Below are 17,547 nucleotides of genomic sequence, written 5' to 3' on the forward strand. Positions count from 1 at the left end.
AGCACTGAGGTAGAGTCGCGATCATATGTACCTGCTCTACATGTTTCCTACAAATCATCTGTGGTACGCGAACCAAGTGTGGCTGTGTCACCGTGATCATCTGGGAATAACCTTGGAAGTCGTAGAACAAACAGCTGAAACCTGCTTGTCTCGGACACGACCGATTTCGGAGATAGTCGGAAACTGTAGCACCGTTGTGCCCTGGTTTGGTGAGAGTGTCTGCAAGGACAGCGGCAGAGCAGAATCTACTGCTTACCTGCACGGATCTTGATGAGCGCATCTTGCATGGCGCCCATTCCAAGCGAAGCAGTCTATTATTGTGATGGGTATGAAGCACTCGCACAAACTGTTTGTTGAATTCGAAAAGAAATTAAAGCCTCGGCATCTGGTACTTGAAGTATTCCCAATTGTCCAATCGGCCCCCAATGAGGTTACACAATATGCGCGGTTCGGTCGGCCAAAGCCGAAGTTTGTGTACTTCCTGTTGTAAGCCCCTCGTCAACGGCTTCACGTTGGTGCTTGTCTTGGGGAGAATTTGGAAAAGAAAGGCCCAGGAGATGAGGCTCTTGCTTTGACATGTCACGATAAACACTTCCAACCAACACTCCTGCGACAGAGAGGCGCCTACTAGTAGTCACTATTTTCAACTCAGACCAAGCTTGTTGCATTGCCCCATAGCAAGTTCGCAAAGCCACCCTGTGCTGTGGCTGGTTGGCCGCTCCCACACTAGACATCGTCTCACCCACCTCCAAAGCCTGGCCTCGTGCGCATAGCGTCATGCCGAATTCGTCCTCGTGCTCTTGAAGGCAGCAGGCTGCAGTGGCTATGGACTGACTGACTTGCAGCAACAGCATCAGGATGAGCTGAAGCGCCGAGTCAAGGGCCCGCGGCCTTCCTTTTCTTCTCCCTCCTCCTCTGTCTGCTTCTATACATACACATGCATGTGTCGACAACACGAGACGCGCAACTTTCCAGAACAAGAACAAGATCCTAGACCGCCGTAGAATGCCATTACCGAACCGATGCCTCGCAGCAAGCTGCCTTTTCGATCGAGCTCTGTCAAGGCCATGGGCTCCAACCTCTTCTCCCGAGGCCGTCGCGAAGATGCACACAAGGACATGGTGAAGCAATCGGGCGAGCCACGGCGTCGTCGGGCGTCTATTTCGGCGGGCGAGCGGCCGACTCCGGAATTCCAGCGGCAATCTGGGGCGAAAGATTTCAGGTCGCACCAAGAGGTTCAGAGGCCGACGATGCCGCCCCCATCAGCTTCATCCAGCAGAGCTCGAAGCCCGCCACGAAGAGAGTCCTTATCTCGAGGGTCTGTATCGCCTCATTCTCGCCAGAGAGCATCAGGCAGCGGAGATGCTCGTCGCAGTCACCAGTCCCGATCGCCTCCTCGACGACGATATTCCTCTTCCGAAATTCCTCGACCACGAGATATGACGCACCAACCTCAGTCGCCAGCGCCTTCACAATCGCAACGAAGTGGCAGTCATGACCGGCGTGATCGACATGGATATGGGGGTGCAGTAGCTACAGGCGTACCTCCGTCCTCTCCGCATCTCGCACCCAAATCTGAATGGAACAACTCTTCAAGGGAGGCTCGGCAAGAGGCCCGACGATATCCGCCTTCAGCATCGGCGAATAATAGACCGCAGCCTGCGAAGCGTGGCAGTTCTCCCTATCAGAGACCGTCTACAGCTTCCGATAGTCATCGCTCCGCTTCCGATAGACATCGCTCCGCTTCCGTAGATGGCTACGATAGAAATTCTCATTCTCAGCAAACCTCTGCCCAACAACCCACATCGCCCTCTCGCCGTCCGAAGCATGAGCGCAGAGGCTCAGACAGCTTCTTCAGCAAATTCCCAACTTCATTTGCGACATATGCGGGAATTCGAGCACTCTCGGAGCATGCCGACAAGGCGAAAGAATGGGTTGAGTGGTTCAACGATGTAAACGACGCCCCGGATGAGATCCGCGCTCTCTCTACTCGGATATCCACCACGCGTGACACTATTCAGCAAATGAAAGAATGCCTAGAGGCCAGGCCAGACCTTATTGAGGACGAATCAGGACAGGTTCTCAAGTCTCACATTGAAGACGCCATCGAGAGCACTAGTGAGACATTGAAGAAGATGACGAAATTGCTGGCGAGTTTTTCTGGAGCTGCCAAGCAGGATAGCACAGCTCTTGGGCGCTTGGAAGGCTTTTGGCATTCATACAATTACAAAAACGAGGGTGAGGAGCAGATTAAAGCCGCCGATGCCGAGTTGCAACAACAGCTATTGCAACTTGGTACTCTCATGTCAAATATCTACGCGTTCGTATATCCCTCTCCCCTCATTTACTTGGCAATCCTAACAAGCAGCAGTCGAGCTTTGAAAAGACCATCACCAGGCATCGCCACACCAAATGCATCTACACCTCCTCAATCGACGGCAAGAATGAACCCTCCGCTAAACACATCAATACCGATGCAGCACCCGGCAACTTCAATACCCAATAGACCTCCCCCATCACCACAATTGTCCCCTAAAACTAAAGGGCATTTTGAGGCAACTGGGATTCCTCCGAAAGTCGTCCCAAATCCGCCGACTCCTCCGCGCTCAGAACCATCAGTTGAGCCGCCGCCTCAGTCCCATGGCTCTGCCAATACTAGCACAGCGGGCCTTGATCCGCGTAATACAAATCCGCTTCCGAATTCGAAAGACGTCTTGCTGGATGCTGCTTGGGAAGGCGACGTCAAAACTGTGGCCAACTGCATGCGCCAGGCGCCTCCCGACTCATGCGATCCTCATGGACTAACACCATTGCATCTCGCTGTCGAGCGTGACCACATGGCCGTCGCCATGTATCTTCTTGATCATGGCGCAAATGTTCACGCTCGTGCTGATGGTGGCTGTATGCCTCTTCACTTGGCTGCGCGTTATTCAACCGCTGCCACAGTAGAGATGCTTATCGAGCGCGGCAAGGCTGATCCCAACTGCCAGACCACTGATGGAAGAACGCCACTTCATTATGCTGCTAGATCTGCTGAGGATGGAGATTCGGAGCGACGAGAAGTGATTCGCGCATTACGCGATTTAGGAGCTAATCCCACGATCCAGAACAGAAGAGGCGAATTGGCTAGAAATGTGGCTGAGAAGAGAGACTACTGGGATGCGGCTGCAACACTGAGAAGAGCTGAACAGAGGTGGGAGCAACGGCAGCAGCAGGAAGTACACAAGCAGCAGCAGCAGCAGCAGCAGCAACAACAACAACAACGAGAACAGCAACAACGAGAACAACAGCAGAGAGAACAACAGCAGAGAGAACAACAGCAGAGAGAACAGCAACTGCGAGAACAGCAACTGCGAGAACAGCAACTGCGAGAACAGCAACTGCGAGAACAGCAACTGCGAGAACAACAACAGAGGGAACAACAGCAGAGAGAACAGCAGCTGCGAGAGCAGAAGCATCAACAGCAACTCAGAGAAGAAGCCATGAGAAGCACAAGAGAGAGCAATCCACCGAAAAAAGAGGGCGGTTGGCTGCAAAGGTACAGGCTAAGGAAATAACGGCTTACGACGACTTTGATGATAAATAGGTATTCTCTCCATATATATTCACTTCTACTGTGGGATGCATACATATGGCGCAGTCTTTTGCTGAGGATATACGCTTTACCTTATATTTGTTTATGATTGACGAATTCATCATCTATATCAATTAGACTAATGCTATTTCTTTCCCGCTTTTAAACCAACATTTCCTTAAAAGAATCTCCACAAAGAATCCGCGTGCCTTGTGCTCTTGAAACGACTATAATAAAAACAGGCTGGCCACATAATGAGAAGCAAAAGACACCAGAAGATGAAATAAACAAAGAGATTGGCGATACCTTTGGTGTTTCCTGGATGCATAGGATCTCCGTGACCGGTTTCAGTGCCAAAAAGGTTTTTGAGCAACGTGCCCAGAGGAGACATGACGAGGTTGAGGTGGACGACATAGAAGAACAGGGACGATGTACCAAAACTCAAAAGCATACCGAAGCGCTTCGCAACGTGCACAGGGATGGAGCTGAACGCTCCCAGCATAAACAGGTTGCCAGCCATGGTGAAGGCCCAAAAAGCAACATCAGGAGGATATTTGATGATGTAGAAGAAGGACGCTGCCGAGGCAAGGTAGGGATTTTCGTTGGCAGTCTGAGCATCCTGCGCGGGTGTATGCAAGCAATCCTCCGACAGGTTGCCTACACGCAGAAGTCTGGTGAGAACAAAAACGACCGCAAAGATGATGCCTGCAGATGCGTGGCCGATGGCGACAGCAGAGATTGTCCACTTCCGGGCAGAAATGATGCGGCCGTAGAGAAGTCCGAGAATGGCAAAGGAGAGCCATGCCATAGGGGGGAAATTCGACATGACGTGCTCAGTAGAGACGTACCAGAACCAGATGGCGAGTAAAGGGTGCTTCGATGTAGGGACGAATCGAGTTGAAACGGAACCGTCTGATCCTTCGGTGTCAAGGTTGCAGCGGCCATGGTCCTCGGATAGCCAGATATTCCACCAAATGGTAATGACGCTGAGAACAACGAGGAAGATGTTGTGGATATGCCATGATAGCGATGAAGCCGTTGCAGCTCTCTCACTTTCTCTGGCAGCGTGTCTTCGTCCGAGTAGCAACGGCTGGCTAACTCCTCCCTCTTCATCTTCATCATCATCAGTCGTGGGGACGTACACGGCTCCAGATCGCTTGTCCATTATCAAAAGGCCTCTCTCCAACACTCCGCTGAGCCACTTCTCAGTCTGATCCATCAGCAGCCACAACATCCCCGCTAAAACATAGTCGACTCCTAGTGAGAATAAAACCACGTTCATGAACCAGAATTGGCCTCCTGATGCCACAAGTCCGATTATCCAAGTTACTGCAGTCAACACAAGACCTCTCACGGCATAGTATTGCATTAGCCTGCCTGCCGACCACCCGATGCGAGTACGCGACTGAGAGAGGAGAACAACTCCCATTCCCAGAAGAAACGTGAATCCCGGAGCACAGAAATGAGTCAACGTGCGAACGATATAGGCGGTGGTGAAGTTCCAGCGGCGCACTATAAGACCGTCCATCTCTCCATCAATGTTTGTTCCATGTTGCCAAGTATTTAGACCGAGAGCGAGATGATCCATGGCCATCAGAGCCATGAGAAGGCCGCGCTGGAGATCGGGGGCGAGGAGTCGGACCGTCGGCTGCTTTGCTGTAGGAACGGGAGACGATGACAACGAGGGCGAGTCGGTTCGTGAAGACGCAGACGCATTCGGATCGGAAATTGAATCATAGCGGTAGCCATTTTCGCCGCGGGAAGAAGCCTCAGAAGAGGAAGCCATCGTGGCGTTGGTCGATGACGGGCTGTCGCCAACCCGAAACCACGCTGTATGAAGAGCAACTTGGAAGACAAACGACAAGCCCAGTTTCTCGGAAGGGCAATTACAGCAGATATATTAAGAAGTAAAAGAAGAGAATCCTACGCTGCCCAAACTCCGCGAAAGACTCCGCCCTCCTCAACTGCTCCGGCATAAGATAGCACTCGCACTACCTCCATCGCGTTGTCCGACTTCCGACGTCAAACAGTTTAATGACGAACCCCTGGGACTTTTTCCAGTGGGATCCTTTGCAAAAATCCGACCGGGGGGGGGGGCAAACAGATTCCTTTGACCCGCCCCGACGAGTCCGAGGCTAGACTGAATAGCTCTTAGAGTCATTAGGCCGACTAAGCGCGCGGGCAGATTCATAATTGCGGACTTGTTACTGCTGCCCATTCTTGGTGTCAGCAGTGTAATGGGCGGTCCCGAGATAAACTTCTTATCAATCAGGAGAATGACCAAGAAGAGGCGTAAGGAACACGCGAAGAGTAAGCACTTGGTCCAGGAGGGTTACGCCTCGAGGCTCTTTACTCCAACGTGTGCCTTTTCTTACGTGTTCGTGTCCATCCTCTGGAAACTCTCTCCACATTTCGAGTTGAAGCACAGTACTCGTATTAAACAATATACGGAACAGCTACCCGCATCAGTTCGTAATCCACAGGCGCGGTGCCGAATACTAATCAACCAAAAAGCTATTACTAGCTTGTTTACAAAACATTTTTGAAGCGGCTCAGCTACCCGAGCTCCTATCCGTACCGAACTAAAACATGCCATAACAACTTCAACTCTTGCAACACTTGGGCTAAATCTCCTCTATCTCCCAGCAAATCAGCGCAAGCAACCCAATCTTTTACTGCCTCTCCAATAATTTGTACATCCACGATGCCATTGATAGCAATTTGAGCTGCCAAGGGTGGCATCGTTGGCCCTCGAAAGTCACTAGGAACACTCCCTGAAGACAGCTGAAATCCGTGATGTACAAAGACTGGGAATCTATATGTTTCGCCTAGAGCTAGGAGAAGGAGCCCAGTGCCGCCTCGCGTGAAAAACGACGGATCGACGACCAGGGCTTCGACATCTCGTGAAAGAAGAACGTCGCCGTGAATCTGCGCCTCGATCAAGTGATCTAGGTTACGGCTTGGCGGTCTTTTGTAAATGTCTTTTACGAGAGGCGATTTGCTCAATGCATCGATATACTCCACCATCCTTTTTGGTCGTACATTTTCTACACCCAGAGCTGTATCTCGTAGAAAACATTCTTTCAATAGAGCGGCCAATATTGCATGAAATTCATCCGCTATGCCTCTTTCTTTTGGGATTGCTTGAGAACCACCAAAGGTAAACGTAGACCGAGAGGACACCTCTGGTCGAAGTAAGAAGTAACAAGACCCGAAGCGCGGAGCAGGCCCATCAGAATTACGCATCAAGTCCAAAGCACCGTACTTTGGCCTTAGTGTCGGGTCGAAGGCATTCGCCACAGTGCCCGAGTTGCCAGTGTCATGATAAGCACCGCTGAAAAGGTTTCGCTCCCATTCGTCTCGTGCACCGCCCAGCTGAGTCGCAACAAGGCCGTTAGAGATGCCGGTTTCGAATTGATTCCGGTATTTGTCGTCCTTTAAGAGAGACTCAACGACAGTGCGGCCACTACGAGACGGGCGATCGGGGTGAAAATGCATCGCAACACGGGCATGCTGAACTATAGTCTTTCTGATATCGTCTAGCCTCGCTATTGGGATGTTGGACATGCGAAAAATGTGAGATATGGTTTGGAGAGCCTCTGGTTTGAGTGCTGCTGCCTGGGCTTTGATGTTGGCGATGGCCGCTGCCTGAGAAGGATGCAGCGCCGGCATACTCTTTTGTGATGATGCCATTTCTAACAATCAATAGGAATGAAGGAGTTGGTGAGTGTACTCGTATGCAGTGCATGCAAAATTGTGATTTATTAGAGATGAGTTCAGTAACTACAATCCGTGATCGCAATGACTCACAGCGACATCCATGTCTGTAGGATTCATGAATTGGAAATAACTCTGTAACTTTGGCCATCCAACAATTATATTAATTTAGTGAACTGAACTTTTGCTGTTGTCTCCAATCAAAATGATTCATCCATCCCTGGCGTGCATGCAACGTATCGTTTCTTGATATTCCGTATAACTCGTATTAACTAGTGGGTTGCAGGAAATCCTGACTCCCTGTTCGGGTCCTGTAGCCTCGCCAACTCCAATAGCAGTCGATACATGTACACTGCCATGTCCTCTTCCCTCAGTGCCTTGAAAAACCAATCTCGGCCTTGCTCTGCAATTTCTCTAGCCCTGTTTTGTCCAGCCTCAGTTGATGTCAAATAAAACACCAACTCTGGGAGCTCTTCTAAGCTTTGGCTAACTGGGATGTAATGAACCCAGGGAACGAGACGATCATCGTGCCATTCTCTGAGGAGCGTTTGTTTCATTGGTGCCGACTTTGATGCGAGCAGCTTGTAATAGCGACCACTAATACCATTTCCATCTAGATCAAAGACTAGGCGTGACTTGAGTGCTTTGTCCTTATCTGCCCAGCCACCGACCTTGAAGAACCTCTTCTGATCTCTGCAATACTTCCTGTCGCACTGGAATATCCTGGTAAAGGCGACATCAAATAGTCGACCGTTCAGAAACGTTGACGCGACGCGCTGAATTACACCACCAATCTCTCGCAAGTAGTAAAACTCTCGTCGCTCAATGTTTTCTGCCAGTTTCACAAATCGTTGCCTCTGGTAGTTAACCCAGTTTGCATCTGTGGCAAACCCGCCAGTCGTGGATCCAGCCCAGTAGAGGTTATTACGCTTTTTATCCCAGCCAACCTCTTTTGAGTCATCGTATATAAACTCTCCTTCAATGTATGCAGGGCTCGGGAGTAAAATGTCGCCCATTGTCGATGGCGAGCCGGTCGAGAGAGCTGGGACAAACCCCTCGACAAGCGAAAAGGACACGGGGCTCATGAAGAGGCCGTGCATATTGCGATACTCTGGGTGTTCACAAAGATCCATGGCAGAGGATTGATCCGTGACAAACGGTAGATCGAACGCTTGCGATGAAGACTGCGTCTTTGCTTTCTTGCTTTTATCCTTGGACGCACAAAATTTTGTCACCTCGTCCCAAATGGGTTGATGGGACATGCTGGTGATGTTAAACTGCGGGTGGTTACGAGCCTCTTCTGCTCCCCACGTCGGGATCAATATCCGCGGCTCATCAAAATGATTGACCAGAAACTTGACGTCGGGAAGAGCGCCATCTAATCCCTTGAACAGGGTATCGAGCAAAACCTTTAGATGTCTATCAAAAACTCGATAAGCATGCGCACAGTCCGAGGTAGCAGATTCACCGTTGAAACTGCAGAACCACATTTCACTGTTTTGCGCAAAGTGAATCTGGCTCATAGTCTCAGTCACTCGCTTCCCGCTGAGTTGCCAAAATGGTGACACGGCATGATGGATTGCGTCAAAATCGTCGATTATAGGGGATTCATGGTGAACTGCAAACTCATACCAAGCTTCGAAACCTGGAGGCGGTTCAGCATGGTATCGGAGCTGGTATTGTTCGACAGCCTCTTTGTAAGACTTGGATTGGGTCTTGAGAAGGCTCTTAAAGTTGGCCTTGCCACCACGTACAAGGCTCTCGACGGGGTGCTCTCGCTCAGGGCCAAATATCTTTGCCGATTGTTGCGCATCACGAATCATCCAGAGGTTGGATAAAAGCGGTATAAAAGATGCGAGGGAAAACAGCCATAACACAAGCCTGAATTTGGCTTGCTTCGGTAACAGAGCGGCCAGTTGGCCGAGGGTGATTACGGAAATTAAAGTGTAGGCCACAGCTTGAAAATCCGATGATTCATTTGTTGGGTTAGTAGTGAAAGAGATACTAAATGTGGTAATCAGAGGAGCAACGATCCAAGAAGCATCTCGAGCCTAAGCAATAGTTAATGACCCAAAAGTTTCATTCATTGCATGTCCACGGGGAAACCTACCACCTGTATAACAAAAACCCAAGACAAGGCCTTGATAAAAGCGAGGAAAAAAGTCCGGATGATGCCAGTTGAATTTAATCCAAAAAAGGCAATGTCGACGCCCGATATGAATAATAGAAGAACAGCAATGCGTACAGAAAGAGGGCGAATGCTATTCTCGTTGTTGATGGACGGGAAAATTGTAGATGTCCTATTTCTTTGCAATAGAGCAGTGTAAAAAATGAAGAGGAAAGCGCTTGGAATTATAGAGAATAAGAATGCCCAAATACTCCAATTTGAGAATGTAAGAACGCCAAAAGAAGCAGCCAGAATGGCACCCCAATTGGTGCTCACCAAAGGAGAAAATAAGCCAGCAGGCCTTGAAGCGGATCCAAGGTAATTCTGAACTGCCAAGAGCGAAGGCGTCAGTGCAGGCTGTCGTCATTTATTAGTACGAGCTCAGTCACTCGTTGTATAATTGTGCTCTTCTTACCAAAAATTGGATTAAACCAGTCTCCGACCTGAAAAGTGAATAGACAGCAGCGCTCACGGCTACAATCCACAATGAGTATGGAGATGACGATGCCCCCCTAGCCTTGCCGGAGACTACTGGTCTCAACAGCGATTTAGGCTGTGGCTGGCTCAGGGACTTGATCAGGACCGGCAAAAAGGCCCAGCACAAGATCTCTGTATCGAGCTCAGAGTCTTGGGAGGACAGCCATTGAGCCAGCGTAGCAAATAGCAGAGCTGCTCCAGTGTATCCAGCACTGGGTCCAGCATCGTCGGCCCTGGGAAGCCACATGATGATGCTTGCCGTTGAGAGCTGTTGATATGATTTCCACGAGCGACCGTGAGGAAAATGGAGAACGTGGCATGGTGCCTGTACAGGGGGTCTAAGCCTCCCTTGAAAAGCTCCGGTTCGTATTTATTAGCACCGTGTTTAATGTGGCTGAGATCGTCGCGTCACGCTTACTTGTTAGCGGATCCCTGGAATTTACTGCGAGCCAAGTGGGAGGATTTGGGTGTTCCAAGGATAATGGTGATTCAAACTTTTACAGTGAAGCTACATTTGAGGTCTATGTTGAGATGATAATATTCAAAAGAGTTCCACGCAAGCTTTATTTGCGTAAACTTTGGATTAAGATGGAAAATTATAAAGTTTATAGATCCAGTTGAAGGCTTATTTCGTAAATGTTCCCACAGCCTATTATTTGATACAATTTCTACTGTATATATTCTCATTAATTCAGCCATGATACAAGTACGACGAGCGCAGAGTGAAAGAAGTAATGGGAAATTCCCACTAACTACCGCCTAAATATCATCATTAGCATCAGTTATTCCAGCAAGCGACCACAGAAACTTACCACAGCCGGCTCCTCCTCCACATCCTCCTCCACCAGCTCCGCCAGCACCACCAGCAGTAACCCCAGCACCGCTTGATCCGCATATCTAAGAGATGGTTAGAACTGCGAACATGTATCCATCCGATTGGTACATACCCCTCCGTTGCCGTTATTACATCCTCCAGCGCCACCACAGGCACCAGCCGCTATACCTCCATTTCCGCAAGACGCAGCAGCACAGTTCCCCCACGCTCCTTGGCCGTTGTGAACCGTAGATGGATCCCATCCATAGTACATCCCGGGAGCAAACCATGGCGGGAAAGGATACGGTCCATACACTGATACATGGGTCAGTTTCCATGCAATAGTCGAACACTTGTAACTTCGAGTTAATCGGCGGTAAGAGACTCACTAGTGTATTGAGCACCCCAAAGAGTAAAGTAGTCTTCTTTGGCAGGGAATTTCTGACCCTTCTTCTCTGCTCTCTTTGCCGCCTTTTGGTACTCTTGGTCTAGCCATTGGCGCTGTCGAGTACGCGCTCGTGCAGTGACTCTCCTTCGATCTGCCGTTTCGATCGTCTTTACGGAATTATGGTAAGATATATGGGCGGATTTCTCTGGTGGACACGTTTCCGCCGTCTCAGACTTGTGAAAGGACTTTGATAATCTCGCATTGGATGAGGTACCAAAAAGTCTGCCCACGGCCGATATTTGCGAGGAACGGATTGCTATCGTAGAGATCAAAGTATTAGCTTGGCATGTCTTTCGTCTTGGAGCAGATGGATGGGCCGACTTACTTTCACAATACCAGCAGGTGCACTCGCTGTACACAGCATCAAACATATCTTGATAAGTCTTTGTTGTCCATTCAAAGCATCTGCTAAGCTTGTCCTCGTCAATCTTGTCATCGTGGTCGATGAATTTCCCAGTCGTCGAAACTGTATAGTAGTAATAGTGGGAAGGGATAAGTTGATGCGTATGCCACGCCAGATCGATGTCCAGCGTCGGCACGACAACCTTGCCCGGATGCTTCTTCATAATCTGCAAGAAGCGGTCGTATTTGAGAATGAGCCGTGTCATGGTATCCCGTGCAGTCGGACTATGAAGCCAGTCTATCTTGACCATCTTTTCGACGAAGACACCCTGGCGCATAACAGCGGCGCAAAGATCAAGACCGAATGGAGAAAAATTCTGCCAGTATCGGCTCATCATTTTGCGGATGCATATGCCAGCCCAAGTGTGTATTTGATAGCGTGCAAACAAACCTGTTTCTGAATCTATATTTCGAATCTTTTTGGGGGTCACCAGAATATTTTGAATCATGTCCCTCACTGCCTTTATATTTAATCGATCGGGAGCCTTGTTTTCTTCTTCTTCTTTGTTCTTGTCCTTTTTCTTTATCTTGTCTTTCTTAGCCTTGCTCTTGGACTTTTTGATGATGGGTGTCTGAGATGGCGGTTTGATCAGCTCGGCGATTTGGCTTCGTAACTCTCGTTTGATCATGCGGTTGGGGAATGTCCTATAATATCTCTCGCCCTTGGTTCCTTCAGGCACGACCTCAGGACGGCCGCTGCCTGGATCAAGGATGGTGCCTGGCATCGGCACATTTTGAACGAGAAGAGCGGAAGCATCGGAAACGAATTTTGTCACTGATAGAAGCTCTTTATAGTTTTCATTTTGGCAATTAGGACATCTGTGGTTAAAGTTGCCATCGCCATAGCCATGACCGATCAGTCCAGTAAATCTGAGAATGTCAATGCATGTTTAAATCGGCGGCATGGCATAAGCTGGGCTTGGCTTACTCGATATCTTTCACATCTTCCTTCATTCCGCATGTCGTCCACGGAATCTCATTCTTGCTTGGGCAGAAGGGACACTTGAGTATCTTCTCCATGTCGTCATCCTGATTGCGCCAGCGATGGCCAGTTTTGGCAACCCAATTGATCTTGGCTTGGTGGGATACATTATAATTGAAGTCTGTGTCGATGGCTTCATGTATTAATTCCCATGGCATACCCGCAGACCAAAATGAGCCCATCCCGTGTCGTATTGAATCTTCAAGGAAAGCTCGAGGATTGAGCATATGCGTATGAAGGACCATCAACACATCTGCCCCAAAAGAGAATAGAAGAGATTAGCTCAACCAATTTTCATACCTCATTATTGTAATTCTGTGTTTCTCACCTAAAGGTGGTAGCATATTCTCCTTCCATCTCAATCCACCGCGGTTTGTAAACGTTCTGTACTTGGGGTTTTCAGGTGTTTCCATGTCCTTTTCAGTCAACATGTCAGTTTCTGCAAGAGAATACCACCAATCTTCATATCGCTCAACTGCACGAGCAACAAACAACGCCCATCTCTTCTCGCGAATCCTAGCTTGGCCGGCCAGTAGCACAGTTGCGGAATTGGTCTTTTCGAGCGCGCGAATCATGGGCCAATCAGCATCAACGCGATAGTCATCCAATGCCCATTTACCACGACTATTCCAGAGATTCCATAGTCCGTCGGTGTAGCCAATGTCATCCTTCATAGCTTGGATAGCATGGAGGAGCTTGAGATGAGCGAGGCAAGCATCCTCCGAAACACCAGATCTGACATTCTTATGGTCAAATGTGATCTTCTCAAATGACAGATTCGTAAAAGCGGCATTGATGTCTTCTGACGCCTCGCCGACATCGTCGCCATTCGTAACCTTTGGTGTCTCGCCATTCGTAATATTAGGAATCTCGCCATTCGAAATGTTAGGGGTCTCGCCATTCGCGCCCTTGGAGGACTCAGGAGTGATCGAAGTACTCGCAAGATAAACCGGAGGTAAGTCAGAATACATGTAATCGCCACCAGAAGCCTGCGGCTCTGGCGACAGCGGGGCGGTCTTCATCTTTGCTCAATGCTCCAATTCTCTTCTAGCGTTGCGCGCGATGAATCGACATGAGAAGGATCATACCGCACGCGAGGCTGCGAAAAGGACGGCAATTTATTCACCCCCGGTTTTCCAACGCGAATGTGATGATAAATGTAAGGCGAAAGACGGCTAAACTTGAAAAGGCACCTATACCCGCTTGTCATCATCAACTGGGTCTGCGAGTGCAGGTACGGATTCAACATGCATGCATGGCTCAGCTGAGCACTCTGATGAGAAATCAGGAAGTTTCCGAGATGCCCGGATAAATTGTTGAAATATCCTTTACACAGCCCATCTCGTTTCAGTTCGACAATTGATGTCGTTTACATGTTCTAACACGAGATGGGTGAACTTTGAAACAGGCGATACCGCTTCTCTGTAATCGTAATCGGGATTGGCGCCGGGATCGGTACCCGGCTGAAGGAATCCTGGCGTTTGCCATTTGTTTGGCTTATTAAAGATGAGTTTAAACTTAAAGGCTCCTCTCCATAAAGGAATTGAGTGCTGATTTAGATCGGATAAATGCGTCTAGCTTACATGTAGCGTTGCACGGAGACAAGCCCGCAAAATCATTCTAGAATGACGATGGTCTCAACCTAGATGACAGGTCATGAGACCCTTCCAAATCAGGCCTCTCCAATGAAACATGGCCTGTTTAAAGATTAGAGATGCCAGGTGCTAATGAGAATTGATCAAACAAGGCATGCTGTCTCTTGATCGGGGAATCTTCCCCCGCTCTTCGGACATGTCAACCCACTTGCGGAGGCAAGACATCGGCGCTCGCCTCTCTTTGAAAAGCAGGCTACGGTTATCGTTATCATTATCACGCCAATGACATTCCAATCTATCTCGTTTATGCTGGAAAGCAAAAGTACGCGTCATTAGAAATGCCTGATACGAGGCTGATTTAACGGGATAACGGCGCCCAACAAGAAAAAAAGCCTAGCCAATAATGAGGCGAAGCACTGGTGTAACAGCGGGAGAAGTTGAATGTGGTTTGTTGCCCATCTCAATGTTTCTTCCGCTTCATGTCCCGCACTTGACAGACTATTAATAGCACCAGTTTTTAAATGATATGGTATCGCATATGATTGTACGTCCAACGGAATTGAGACAGATTGTGTGAAATTTAGAGATTAAGCTACCTGAAGATGGATGATAGACCACTAATAATAAGCAATACCGGCGCCAACGTTGATGAACCAATCCCGTTCCATGTAAAAGCCTCTGGCATCCTCAAAATCATAAAAAATATCATCATCATCGAGACTATCATAAAAGTCCTCAATCGTTTCGAGCGCTGGGGCTGCTTGTTTAGCGATTTGATGAGTCGGCTCCTTGGTCTTCTTCTTCTTCTTCTTCTGATTCTTGCTGCCTTCTTTGGGCTTCCAAAAGTCTTCTCGCGCCTTATCCGCCCAATCCTTGAAGTGCTCTGGCTTCAGCAAGCACTGCAGCACAACCTCTCTAGCAGCTAGAACGTCTTCCATATTGCTGTGTATCCCGTCTCCGTTGCGTATTTGGATACCGAGAAATTTTTCACACAGTTCTTGAAGTCCCCACCGTCGGCGCGGTTTCCTATACTTCTTCCCCTTGTTGTTAAAGACGGCCTCTGATGCGAGTATTGCTGAGTCCACGACACGCATGTGGATTAAGCGGAGAGCCTCAAAGTCAAATAGTATTGATTGTCCGACAAGAATTGTATTCTCATCGACATACTTCCACAGCTCTTCACGGGCAGCAGCCCAGCCGTGCAAAGCATTTTGGTGTGTTGCTGCCTCGCTCATGATCGTAGCATTTATACCGTGAATCTTCGCTCTCCAGTCGGTGATCGGCCGAGAAGGGATAACTAATGAATCGATGAGAGTCTCCCCAGTCAAGAAGTCCATCACGTAGAGGCTGACCAGCTCATCGGATCCGTCAGTTGTCTCTGCCATCTCGCAGTCAACTACAACAGCTCGCCGCTTGATAGTGGCCGGCTGAACCGGTGGTGTCTGTTGAAAGTCTGCCAGGCTTGGCCGTGGCTTTTGCTTCTTCGTTGTCGGTCCTTTCTCAACATCAAGTATATAGCCTTCTTTCTCAAGAATCTCTGCGGAATGACATTTAGCAGAGAGCTGATTGAAGACCTCATCTTGCTGCTGATGTGTAAGGCATGTGTAATAGACATCCCCAAATTGCAATTGTACGGGAGGCGGCGCATTTGTTAAAATCTCTTTGCTATCGGTCGCATCTGTTAAAGTCTTCTTGCTATCGGTGACTGATGCGCTTAGAGACTGTGATTGCTTCGCTTCCTCTTCGAGGTGGGCTGCTGATTTTGCATGGGCTGCTGAAGCACTGGCGCTTTGAAACCATCGCAAGCACACTCGGCAACACTGATTCGCATTATGACCAGTCTCAAGTGCATGGCTGATTATGCGAGGTCTAGTCTTAAATTTCTTTTTGCAAACGCCGCAGGGAAATGGTGCCATCGTATGTTATCGAGGAAAGGATCTTTTTGCTTCAAAGAGTATCAAGAGAAATGGGGTTGTCGACTGTGGTGGATCATTCTACGCGATCTATCGCGTGCTATGAGTTTGGACTGAATGAAGAGGGGAGGGGAAATGCATGCAGGTCAGTTCGGCTCAGGATTCTAGGACTGAGGCACACACACACATCGCAGCTGGCGGCAGTTGGCTCTTATTCGTGAGAGACTGTCCAGTACTTATCAGTCACGTAACTACAATTAATTATCACTATTATTTAAGCGCCGTGATTGGCATTTGTTGTGAGATTGTCGCAGCTGGACCTATAAGAGACTGTGTATGTGGGAGGCCTACAAGACCGTTTATGCGACCCCAGGTTCATGCCTAGAGGCTGTGAGCAAGGCGCTTTTTATTGAGATTACACCATGCTACCAATCATCTTGGAGTAACAAAAATAATCTGAGCATAGGTACATTGTGAGAGGTAACAGAACTGTTGAGAATATCTCGCTGAGAAAAGCATTCATCACAGCTCTCAAAACAGTGAACCATGATTAATCCACCTTGACAAACTGCCATAGAGTCGTTACATGCTGTCGCAACACCACATTGTCCGAGCCCGGCAATACGCACACCTTCTTTAGTGTGTGCCACCAGTGTGGCATCAGCAACTCGTAGCCTCCCTCCGGATGCTTCCTCACTGTCATAAACTCCCAGGGTAGATGATGAAATGTTGCCGAGTGCAATTTCTCCTGGTTATTATGGCCCATGAATCTGCCGGAATGGATATTAACAAAGCCAAAGTACCCATTCTTTTCCACACAGAGCCATGTTTGCTGCTTGACTGCGTCGCGGTCTTTGTCGTAGACGTAGAGATCGCCCGCATTATTTGAGCAAATTACTCGGTTGGTGTCATTCATAAAGATGTTGTACTTGTTACCTGGCCAAGGTATAGCATATCGGCGACCGTCCCAGATTTCACCCAAGACAGTTTGTTCAGACGTTTCCGGCGTGAATTGCGTAAATGCAGTGGACGAGTCATCCGTCAATTTTTCCATGATGGTATTTTGATGTGTCTTTTGTATGGATTTGCAGGATTCGGTACGTGTTAATTGTCGAGAGCCTATCATAAAGCGTGGATAAGTCAGCTATTATTCATATACTGAAATAAAGAAGAATAGTACTCGCCTGGATGCAGCGTCGGGTCAGAAAAGACTGTCAGCTATTTTCAGGATGTGAAAAAAAAAAAAGAGATGCAAGAATGGAAATGGGAGCAAACAGAAAGATGTTGGGAATTCATTGGGGCGACCCGAGACATGTGTTTCCATAGATACAAGTACTGTACTACGTACATCCTGCAAATCTAACGTCATTCGAGCAGTACGGCCTCCTGCATAAAGGTCGGTATTTGTTAGACAATTGGCTCCTCAGCTGTAGGCTATGCTACATGAAAACCTACATT

At 48.6% G+C, this 17,547-nt stretch overlaps 7 protein-coding genes across 7 annotated transcripts; 1 reads left to right on the plus strand and 6 right to left on the minus strand.

The window, feature by feature from the left end:
- The first annotated feature begins 660 nt into the window (after positions 1-660).
- Positions 661-3,655, plus strand: V8C40DRAFT_208065 (ankyrin repeat domain-containing protein). Its single transcript, XM_083212075.1, has 2 exons — positions 661-2,320; positions 2,372-3,655. The coding sequence occupies exons 1-2, from the start codon at positions 1,023-1,025 to the stop codon at positions 3,555-3,557; spliced, it is 2,484 nt and encodes an 827-aa protein (XP_083074435.1). The 5' UTR covers positions 661-1,022; the 3' UTR covers positions 3,558-3,655.
- On the minus strand, positions 3,643-5,798 carry V8C40DRAFT_243223 (uncharacterized protein). The gene has a single exon (XM_083215375.1). The coding sequence runs from the start codon at positions 5,358-5,360 to the stop codon at positions 3,753-3,755; it is 1,608 nt and encodes a 535-aa protein (XP_083074436.1). The 5' UTR covers positions 5,361-5,798; the 3' UTR covers positions 3,643-3,752.
- A 344-nt stretch (positions 5,799-6,142) lies between these two features.
- V8C40DRAFT_274432 (DUF3626 domain-containing protein) lies at positions 6,143-7,246 on the minus strand (the record flags this gene model as incomplete). The annotated part of the gene is made up of 1 exon (XM_083220604.1): positions 6,143-7,246. The coding sequence occupies one exon, from the start codon at positions 7,244-7,246 to the stop codon at positions 6,143-6,145; it is 1,104 nt and encodes a 367-aa protein (XP_083074437.1).
- Positions 7,247-7,563: 317 nt separating this feature from the next.
- Positions 7,564-10,182, minus strand: V8C40DRAFT_274433 (uncharacterized protein; the record flags this gene model as incomplete). The annotated part of the gene is made up of 3 exons (XM_083220605.1): positions 7,564-9,342; positions 9,402-9,815; positions 9,874-10,182. 3 exons carry the CDS (start codon positions 10,180-10,182, stop codon positions 7,564-7,566), a joined length of 2,502 nt encoding a protein of 833 aa, XP_083074438.1.
- A 556-nt stretch (positions 10,183-10,738) lies between these two features.
- On the minus strand, positions 10,739-13,756 carry V8C40DRAFT_208147 (uncharacterized protein). The gene is made up of 5 exons (XM_083212077.1): positions 12,910-13,756; positions 12,528-12,834; positions 11,523-12,469; positions 11,139-11,453; positions 10,739-11,064 (listed from the first exon to the last, which is right to left on the minus strand). Exons 1-5 carry the CDS (start codon positions 13,601-13,603, stop codon positions 10,844-10,846), a joined length of 2,484 nt encoding a protein of 827 aa, XP_083074439.1. The 5' UTR covers positions 13,604-13,756; the 3' UTR covers positions 10,739-10,843.
- Positions 13,757-14,651: 895 nt separating this feature from the next.
- V8C40DRAFT_286837 (3'-5' exonuclease) lies at positions 14,652-16,332 on the minus strand. Its single transcript, XM_083222591.1, has one exon. It carries the CDS (start codon positions 16,090-16,092, stop codon positions 14,794-14,796), a length of 1,299 nt encoding a protein of 432 aa, XP_083074440.1. The 5' UTR covers positions 16,093-16,332; the 3' UTR covers positions 14,652-14,793.
- A 270-nt stretch (positions 16,333-16,602) lies between these two features.
- V8C40DRAFT_208165 (uncharacterized protein) lies at positions 16,603-17,522 on the minus strand. Its single transcript, XM_083212078.1, has 2 exons — positions 17,274-17,522; positions 16,603-17,208 (listed from the first exon to the last, which is right to left on the minus strand). Exon 2 carries the CDS (start codon positions 17,141-17,143, stop codon positions 16,640-16,642), a length of 504 nt encoding a protein of 167 aa, XP_083074441.1. The 5' UTR covers positions 17,144-17,208; positions 17,274-17,522; the 3' UTR covers positions 16,603-16,639.
- Between the last annotated feature and the right edge of the window lie 25 nt (positions 17,523-17,547).

This window comes from Trichoderma camerunense (assembly GCF_050948025.1).
Source record: "Trichoderma camerunense strain CBS 138272 chromosome Unknown V8C40scaffold_7, whole genome shotgun sequence".
NCBI lineage: Eukaryota > Fungi > Ascomycota > Sordariomycetes > Hypocreales > Hypocreaceae > Trichoderma > Trichoderma camerunense.